This window comes from Pistacia vera, unplaced genomic scaffold (assembly GCF_008641045.1).
Source record: "Pistacia vera cultivar Batoury unplaced genomic scaffold, PisVer_v2 Contig208, whole genome shotgun sequence".
NCBI lineage: Eukaryota > Viridiplantae > Streptophyta > Magnoliopsida > Sapindales > Anacardiaceae > Pistacia > Pistacia vera.
In genome coordinates, this window is record NW_022196011.1 from 557919 (window position 1) to 568868 (window position 10950).

At 31.4% G+C, this 10950-nt stretch overlaps 1 protein-coding gene across 1 annotated transcript; it reads right to left on the reverse strand.

Annotated features, from left to right (window-relative positions):
* Window positions 1-1401: 1401 nt before the first annotated feature.
* Window positions 1402-10407, reverse strand: LOC116129146 (alpha-L-arabinofuranosidase 1-like). Its single transcript, XM_031414902.1, has 19 exons — window positions 10269-10407; window positions 9765-9919; window positions 9507-9561; window positions 8983-9185; window positions 8763-8884; window positions 8530-8683; window positions 8189-8258; window positions 7074-7219; window positions 6907-6952; window positions 6768-6820; window positions 5359-5512; window positions 4783-4901; window positions 4610-4681; window positions 4430-4533; window positions 4200-4256; window positions 3917-4115; window positions 3674-3820; window positions 3462-3570; window positions 1402-1583 (listed from the first exon to the last, which is right to left on the reverse strand). Exons 2-19 carry the CDS (start codon window positions 9915-9917, stop codon window positions 1402-1404), a joined length of 2145 nt encoding a protein of 714 aa, XP_031270762.1. The 5' UTR covers window positions 9918-9919; window positions 10269-10407.
* Window positions 10408-10950: the final 543 nt, after the last annotated feature.

Sequence of the window (10950 nt, forward strand, 5' to 3'; positions counted from 1 at the left end):
TTAATTTTAAGTTGTATTTATATAGTGCAACAATTAAAACCCTAGTCCACTTAGGAATAGCCATGGGCTCCAACCCTAGCTCACCCTTGCAACCAAACACACCCTTTATGGTATTTTAAGTAATTAATTATTATTATAATTAAAATCAATTAATATATAATAATATATTAACATTCAATTAATAATAATAATTCATTTAAACATATACATAGATATATTTAAATATAATCTCACTAATTTAATTTTAATAATAAAATTAAATGCAAGCAACAATCTCAGCAAATTTAATTTGCACTGTGAGATTACCAAAATATCATTTTGTCTTGAAAGATGAAAATATCTTTCTCACAAATTGATTATTAAATTATCTTCTAAGTGTATGACCCGTAGGCTCCTTATCATATCGGTTGTGAGCAGTATTGCGATTAACACCAATTAATCGTCTCGCTACACACAAACCAAGATTGACTCCTAGCAAGGCATCATGGCCATTTGATAGATTCAGATTCAGTGAAATCGTAGCCTGTCAACAATATGGTTACCGTGCAATCAAATTCTCTTATCAACTGTTATTCATCGAGACTGAGGTACAGAAATAGTGTCAACCTCAGATATCATCGACATGTTTATATTCAGTTATTAGACCAATGACAGGAATATTAAATTGGATTAAGCATCAACTCAACCCCATTGTGGCCACAGATTTAGTGTTATTGTCATTTACTGAATGACCCAGTGAGATAACTTCTCTCGTACCCCAGGAGTGATGAATTCTTTGTCGATCCACCATAGTCTCGATACACTTCTCAATGTAGTTAATCACTACCGTATTGATAGTTCTGAATAGAATTACGTTGGACTAGTGCCAAACTACACCAATTGGTGCACAAGGTGCTCCAGTGATCTCAAGTCTAAGGATCACATGCATTACTATCCGTTAGAGGATTTATTCTACAGACATTAGGGTTATCATTCATATGGAATCCTTTGGTGGGTCTGTCCAGTGAACTGGCCTCTAGCAAGCACCTATACGTTGCACTAGGTTGTTGGCAAATAACCTTGACAAGTGAGATCAATCATTGCCTTTCGACAGAGTCATTTAACATTATGATAACCTTATCGTATTATCTGTGTCCTTGGTCAGAATAATACTAGGGTTACGAACGTTTCTAGAATGACCACCATATGTGATTATAGGGTTCTCACTATCAAGATTTGAAACACTTGATACTCTCATCACAGTTCTACCATCCTAAGAACATATATAATTACATACACGATATAGAAGAATATGTTTTTTATTGATAAATAAACATTTATTACAAGTCAATTTTATAATAATTGATTGGCTTTAGGACACATACTCTAACAATAATAACATCAATAAAGGATCGCATCATATTATCCAGTGACGCAACAACACTTATCATTTGTTTCACATCCAACATTGATAATGATTTTGGGTGAAGTCTTATACTTATCCATGCAAGCATTAAGACATTGAACCTTTGTACAATTCCCAGGAAAAGGTAAGTGAGAATCACAATTATCTTCCTTTGACTGTGCTTCATCAAACATTGTACCTATAAATTATAATCTCACAATGTCAACTATAGCTGTGAAATTTTTATAGGGTAACAATACATATTATCGACTTAAAATTACTAATATAGACCTGTCATGCTAACATATATATGATTCATTTTTCTAAATTCGCATTAGCACAAAAATCATCAAACATTAAAGTACAGTTAACCGATGAAAAACCATTATATTTGTCGTTAAATATGAAAAATATGAATTTAATACAAAATATTAAGCGAAATGTATTACCAGATTAGAGTACCATGAAAAAAACTAGAAGCATTGAAAAATATTAAGAAGAATATATTACCTGATAATAACATAATGAAGAAGAAGAAGAAAAACACTGAAAGTTTGGTGGTCCTCGTTTTTTTGTTTTTTTTTTTTTTTTCTTTTAAGAGATTATTTACTCTCTAAAGATATTACTTATAGCCAGTAAGCAACAAAGGAAGTTAATATTATAGTAAAATTTATTGGAAACTTCAATTTCATTACCAATTTACTCCATTTAACAATCAATTAAAACGTTAACATTAAAAATATCAATCACATTAATATTATAATAAAATGGTAAATTAATAAATGTACCCAAGATAGAATTGGTATTAAAAGTTCTAACGGTATCAAATTCAACTATCACAATAAAATCATGCATGCATGTGAATGTATCTATGGTAATACTATCTGATTTATTTTACCTAAATGGTAATGAGATTACATTCTTGCTTTAATTGTTTGTAAAACAATTAAATCTGATATTGATACCACATAAGTTTAACAGTATTAAATTCAACTATCACAATAAAATCATGCATGCATGTGAATGTATATATGGTAACACTATCATATTTATTTTACCTAAATGGTAATTTCTTGCTTTAATTGTTTCTTTGTGACTGTAAAACAATTAAATCTGGTATTGTACATACATGCATGCATGCATGCATGCATACATACATACATACATACATACATATAGGGGTGTTCAAAAGAACCGATTGGAACCGGAACCGGCTGTCAACAGGTAGGTTCCGATTCTAAATTTTTGGAACCATCACTATGTAGTTCCGATTCCAGTTCCTACAGTTAAGAACTAGAACCGGAATCGGGAGACTAATATAAAATAAAATTAAAGAGTTGGGGGATTAATAAAAACTTCTGTAGAAAAAGTAATATGAATACATTTATATTTATATTTATATTTCATAAAATTTAAAGTAAGTTGGTTTGACTTTTCAGAATATACTTTTATAAAGCAATAGAGTTTGTAATTTTGAATTTATAATTTTATTTTTGTTAACTAGTGCCACCGAAAGGGGGGGGGGGGGGGGGGGGGGGGGGGGTGGTAAGGTATTGTAAGTTTTTAAGGGTTTTTTTTAGCCATTTAAAAAATTTGGGGGGGTAATTGAAATTTTATAGGGTACACAAAATCAGAACCAGAATTGTTGTTATAGGTTCCGGTTTCGGTTCCTTTAAAAATATAGGGTACCTAGAATCAAACACCCCTACTTATATTATATAAATTTTTAATTTCGGATATATAGGTGGTACCAAGAAGTAGTCCATGAAAATGCTGGCAAGGATATGGAAGTTGTAGTATCACCACACTCGGTCACTTTACAATGTATGTTGGAAAGACAACTGCCTAGGTAATCTGTCATTATATATATAATGCAAAACTTTACTTACCTTAATCAATAGCTGAAACTAACTTGCACGTCTACTCCTCCCAAACTCACATGTGCTACTACACAGCCCTATCAATCATCAATTCGAACTATATCACAACTTAAATAGCTATTATTCAAAAGCAGTAATACTACATATATAAACTAATTATAACAACTCTGTCATGATGTTAAAAATATCGAGATTACCTAGGCATTGTCTTTCCAACATCAAATCGTAAGAAGTGACCGAGTGTGGTGATACTACAACTTCCATATCCTTGCCAGCATTTTCAAGTGGACTGCTTCTTGGTACCACCTATATATCCGGAATTAAAAATAATAATAATAATTCAATTGTGCTTATTAACAAAAAAGTCCTCAATCTCTAAGAATATTAATGACTGAGAGAAGATTTATACTTTGTTTGGCTCCTTAAAGGAATTCTCATCCATTACATTGTTGGAAGTAAGTAGAGTCTTAGTCGATCTTGACGAGTTTATTGAATTTGACTCTAAACCATACACTGATATCTTTAGATTTACTTTATTGCTCCCGAAATTCACAACCTGCACATGCACCGCAATAACATACATACAAATGGTTAGCAAGCTAGAAGATCTATATAAACAAAACAACTCATTTCAAGAGCAGCTAGGAAATACCTTTACTTTCAAAAAACATATGTTGTCATTTGAATTCCATTGAGCTATTGCAGATGCAAGGATTGGAGTTGAAGAATTTGTGAGGAGGGTCGTATTAAGTAGCATTGCACCACTTGTATCTATAAAAAAGTGTTGCAACCAATAGCTAGGAGTTCCATATGCTTGATTGGAGTTGAAGACAATTGCATCCGGATTCCAACTAGAAGATAAAATTTTCTAATGTTAGAATAAACTGTAAATAAAAATGACAAGACTTTATAAATTCAAAAGATGGTGAAATTACCTCCTATCATGTACATTCACAAACAGTGGTGCATAGCATACCATTGCAACAACATCACTGCAACAAATAAAGTTATAATTAGTAGTTTACCATCATTTTAGTTAAAGATTACTTGGATTGTGATCAAATTAGAGCTAGAAATAATAGTGAAACTTGTGTGATATATTACTTAAACATTCGTTTACTCAAACAAAAGATAACCACTTGGATTTTTATGCACATTGGCAAACCTATTCCTTTCCAGGCCAACGAGGAATCCAGCTTCCCCTAGTGCTGCTAAAAGGCTTCCCGTGCCACCATCTTTTCCAGACACAGCATATTCACTAACAAACACCTGCACAATATTGAATAACCTATGATTCCCTGGTTTGAATCAAAACAAAAACTATGGATCTTATTGAGGTGCATACCTTTGGACCACTACGTGATGTATGGTCAAAGTGATGAGCCTTAGAAAATAAGTCATTGGCATTTGTATAAATCTATTTAAGAATAAGAGAATAAAAACAAGGTTGCTTTCATTGTGAGAAGAAATGAAAACATTTTATATATGAATATACAAGAGTCGCGTCAAAAATTTTACATGAAAATCATATAAATCAGTTGGATGATCTAGTTGATCCACAGATTCGTCACAGTTTGAGATTACTTTGATGTCCGGATAGTACCTTTTTATCGCATCGTAGAACTTGGGGTAGTTCTCTACTCATTAAAAAAAAGAAAAAAAAAAGTAATTATATTATATCTATGAATGTAAAAGAGCAAGGTAACATTTGGGCTTTAGGGTTTATTAAATTGATGAAAATTCTATTAAATCATATAAGAACTCATCAAAGACAAATAATCCTAGAAATTTAGAAGAGATCATTAATGGATAGACATCATGACAAATTTTACTAACCATATATTTAACTTCAAAGTATAAATTCATAGATGAGAGTTCAATGTCACATTATTAAGAATTTACTATCAAATCACATTCATTCTCAATAGATATCTATAATTATTCGATAATAGACAAGAGGTCTTTCATATAGTAAAAGTTTATGTCAATTACCATTATCATGGTGCACTTTCTAATCATTTAATAACTCGAAATTAAGTGACTTAGAAGAGTATAAACAAAAACAAAAGAATTGAGTTAGAACAAGATGCAAACCCTTATAAGCATTTTTTTCCGTAGAGTAGCATTCTTCATTTCCAACAGCAACATATCTTAAGTCAAAAGGTTTAGGGTGTCTCATTGCAGCTCGTACAGACCCCCATTTAGAGCTTGGGTCACCTATAGCAAACTCAATGCCTTCAAGGGCTTCCTGTAATTGAAACAAACAGCATATATATATATATATATATATGTATGTATTCAATCAAAAAGTTATCAGCTTTGGAAAAAATTTACGAGGTTATGTTTAGCTAAACAATATAGGAGGAAAAAAAAAAAGTAATAGCCGCACTTGAGACCCTTAATGCATATATATATATATGTATGTATTCAATCAAAAAGTTATCAGCTTTGGAAAAAATTTACGAGGTTATGTTTAGCTAAACAATATAGGAGGAAAAAAAAAAAGTAATAGCCGCACTTGAGACCCTTAATGCATATATATATATATGTATGTATTCAATCAAAAAGTTATCAGCTTTGGAAAAAATTTACGAGGTTATGTTTAGCTAAACAATATAGGAGAAAAAAAAAAAAGTAATAGCCGCACATGAGACCCTTAATTCTACATTTAGACTTGAAAAATGAAGCAACTCAATATCAATACACTACTACAAAAGCTCCCCTTCCTTTACTGCGTAAAACTGCAAAGAAAAGCTTTCAATCACGGAAAAATGAAGCAACTATAAATCAATAAAGTTGATAAGATCCAAACATCAATAATTCTTTTAAATTAATGTAAGATCAGAAATCCCCAAGAAAGAAAAATATGAACTTTATAGCTAAACATTGTCCAACTCACATGCCTATATGGAAGTGAATTTGGTTTTTGTTTCCATCAAAAATAAAAACTAGCACTTGCATAATAGGTCGCAAAATATGGATTAAAAAAAAAAATAAAATGCAGCAACTCAAGATGTATAGTTGATGACATCCGAACATCCATAGTTATTTTCGATGAATATCATATAATAACAAAACCCCAAGAAAGAAAAACGGCCACTAATTAGATATGGAGTCAACAAACAAACAAAATTTGTTATTACTTTTTTGTTATCTGCAAAAAGAAATAAGGCTGTATGGGATCACATCAACTGCAATTGCANTTTCAATGAATATCACATCACAAAACCCCAAGAAAGAAAAATTGGCACTAACTCACATGATACATGGAAGTCCATTTAGTTTTTATCTCTATTAAAAATAAAAACTGGCACTAATTAAATATAGAGTCAACAAACAAACAAAATTTGTTATTACTTGTTTGTCATCTGATATTAACAAAAAGAAGTAGGACTATATGTGATCACATCAACTGCAATTGCATTTGTAGCTTTTAAACGAAAGTATATTTGATTAGACCAATGATCATACAAACAATCAAGGCAACAATATTGAAAACATACTTGCACAAAAAGTGAGACATTGGAGGCTTTTTCTTGACCCAAATTGCTCATTCCTGCAAAATTTATAAAATATATAAGTGAAAAATAAATCAACCACATAGGCCACTTGGAGGAAAAAAACAAGTATATCCATAATTACCATTATTAAACACCCATATCGGCAATGCACCAAGATCTTCAGATAGCTGCAAAAACAAGAATTAAACTTTTACTTTATTTATCTACTTAAAGGAGTATAAGTGAAATTCTTTGAAGTACTAAGAACAAAAATAAAATTTCTCCTCCAGATAAGACACAAATACTTACCTGAAGAAACTCAAAATAGCCAAGTCCATCATCCGTCCAATAGTTCCATGCATCATTAAAATGCCCAGGTCTCTCCTCCCAAGGTCCAACGGTGTCTTTCCAGCGAAAGGCATTTCTTAAAAGATCTCCTCCAACAAAATTGCCACCTGATGTAACATAATAAGAAAATAAGGCATTATTCATATTTGAATTTCTGGGCAATGAATATAACTACAGTTGCTGAACACAAATAAAGAGATTAAGATAGGTAAGGAACATTCATTCGATAAAGCCAGTTAAAGGAAATATGCGGTGAACTCCAGAAATTTTTATATTTGCTTACTTGGACAAGATTCACTCCAAAGCTAATTTAGTATATAAATGAAACACCATATTAAAAACTTTTGAAACAACTTATATCCTCAAGGCATAGAATCAGATCAGAACGTTAAAAATGTCCAATCCATTAAAAATATTAAAGGATTAAATTTGCCTCTCAAGAGTTGAAATTCTATTTCATGTAACAACCCAGCCAACCTTTGCCTTTTTCACACGAGAAACTAGAAAATAATAAATCTAACTACAAGAATAGTACTCCTTCATATTCGTTTACGTTTGTTTCAAGTTATCAGCATTTGTTTTATTAAATGAAAAATTACAAAATTAAAATTGTATATCTTACAACATTAAAGATCAATTTTACATAACACGTGTACACATGTATGTAAAGCATTCAGTATAACGAAATGAATGAACTGTAATGCAAACAATTTATATTTACAATGATATCCGACCTTTTATCCATTACAAGAACCTCTAAAACTTTGGTTTAAGAAAACCATTTGAAAAAAAGTAGTTATGAACCCACACAAAGACGAATGAGTAAATAAACTATATTTGTTTAAATAAAGGCATTAATAGATAACAACTTAATATAAAATAGATAGAATAAAGGCATTAATAGAAAACAAGTTGAATTAAAATACATTTTTATGGCAACTCCAAATATTAATATAAGAAACAAAATATCAATCGCAAACGTCAAAATGAAAGACAAGATTTTCTAATCTGATATTTTAACATGAAACAACTTCACTTGCGCAAAGAAGCTTCTACACCAATAAATCTTTATATACCTGGAAATCTTAGGAATCGAGGTTTGATATTTGCAATCATTTCGTAAAGATCATTTCTAAAGCCATGCCCCTGCGACAGGATACAGCAAGTCTTAGATACATGTGAAAGGTAATTACTGGTTATAAGTAATAAGAAGAAATGCATTGAAAAAATTATGTTCAAACAAAAGCAAAACCCCTACATGCAAAGTTTACATTTATCATTCAGCTTCAAAAGGCAAACTAGAAGTTCATTTTGAAACAATAGTTAACTCCATCCTCACCCAATCAAAGCTATCTAAAAAAAAAACGAGGACTTAAATTTTAAGGAAGATTGCATGTTGAATTTCTTTTGTAATTACCTTGTGTGTGTCCAAGGGGATGGCAGAGACCTGATCAATCCACATTACCCCCTTCTTTGAAGTCTTCAGTTGAAGTCTTGCATTTGGATTTGTTTCTTCAGCTTCCAGCAAAGTTTCCATCTTTGTCCAATTTGAGACATGACGGGCGGAAGCACTGCAATGAAATCAAATTAAACTCTAAAATATAAATAAACAAAAATCTTTGCAGAAGAAAATTAAATAATAATGCTCACATGAGATTGGTAATGGCCAGCATCCGCAATCCATCAGAGCTCGATAAAGATACTGATATATTAACTGAGATCAATGAACGGAGGTAAAAGACAATTTTGTAAATCTTCCCTTGTTTAATGTCCTACAAGAAAGAGAATAAAATAATTAATATTTCAGATTTAAAACAACATATTCAAATTCATTTACTTTTTTGTGTAATTAAGATAAACTATTTCTTACCATTCCCCAGAATCCTGGGTTATAGACACCAACTCCTCCAACAGGACACGTATCACCATCACAAAGCACCTCCATTCGAAGTGCAATCTTATTCCGCTTGAAGCATGATGATCGGTCAGTTGAAACAATTATGGATGATTCATCCCCGATAAGAGACCAAGGGTGGATATTCAAGGATTTGTTTTGTCTTACAGCTTCAAAACCTTAAATAAACATCTCATTAAAAACCTTAATATATATAAATATCCAAACAAATTGTAAAATAAAAACCCCTAAAAAAAATTGTGTAGCTTATGCTTTGATACATTATGGGCTTTTTAAAGACATTTCATGCAACATGTCTGAGAAATTTAGAGAAACCTAAGAAATTGAAAGAGAGAAAGCAGAGAATTAAGAAATTGAAAGAGTGAAAGCAAATAACAACCTCTGATGTTTATATACACTATTACAAGTACACGCTGACAATCCAGCATGTAACTTAGCTACCAAACATCAAATATATAGATAGAAGAATAAAGAATGACCTCTGTTGCTCACAAGCTCTGCCCACAATCCACCAGCACCGGCATGATTGATCTCCTGGAGAAAAACACAGTAATATGGATAATTAGTTTCTTTAAGTACCTTGCCTTACTTTTTCTCCCTTATGTATTTAATAAATTAATTAGTAGCAGCGTGTAAGTTTATTTGCAAGTCCACCAACATGAATGGGATAAAAAAAAATATAAATAAGGTTAACATTAAAGCAAAATTACTCCAAGTGCAAGCTAACAATAAACTACCTCAAAGAATATTCCAAAGAATGTTTCAGGAATCTGTCTGCCTCCAGAAGCATTAACAACCAATTCTGCTTTTTGATTTCTATTGGAAACCGAAGCCGCTCCACAGAAGAAAAACAACAAAATAACAGCGCAATACACCTTGTTGGGAGCCATACCTAACAAACCATGCACTGTATTACAAACTAATTAAAATGATGTATATGTAATAAAATACAAATACTTCTGTTTGTTGGTATTAGTTAGAAGAGAGAAGGGAAGATGTAGAGGAGGGAGAGATGAGTACTGTTGTTGTTTAAATTTTTTAATGAGAAGAGAAGGAAGAGAAGATGAAGATGGAGTGAGGTGAGGTGAGTCTTTTTTATACAAAAAACACTCTTCACGGGCGTGCTCTGCTCTTGTATACTTTCTGTTTTTATTCTTAAGAATTAGACATCCAACTACTTACTATTACTGAAACAGCGAAGAAAATTGCTGAGGGAATATTACTCAACCCCAGAGGTATACCTCAATTAATGAACCCCCACTAGTTTCAGAATCAGACAGAGGTTTTGTGATGATCTTTCTTTGCATACAAAAGGTTTTGTGGTTACCTTAAAAGAGTAGCAGTAGAAGAGACAGAGAGGTTTTGCATTAAAAGAGTGTATTTTCCAATTTCATGCATGAGAAGGAGACACCCACTAACATATAATACAACAAAAATATCCCTTTACCTTGTTATTTTATCTATATGTAAAGTAGTATTTGTTGGCACATCATCCATCCACCATAAATGTAATTTTACCTCTGAGCTACTCGGTTGCCTTATTAAGCAAGGACCACAAAATATCACTACTTCCATCTTTTGTTCCTATAAGTAACAACCAATTATATAACCATAAGATCAAGAAAATCGCTCCAAATAATTACTACCCTAAATTAAATACAACAACAAATGAATTCTATGTAATTTGGAGAGATATTATCAATCAGAGACAATGTTTTTTTAAAAAGACGAGTTTTAAAATGCACAAAAAAGTCACGTTTAGTGCTGATAGAAAAAAGTCTAAAAGATTCATATAGCTAATATATTTATTTTATAAATGTAACTTAAGTTTAGAATTTTAAATTTTATAAAATAAAATAAAAAGATAAATAAATCATTAAAACATCGACTATCTAAACGTCAGACTCTATCATCACTTTACAG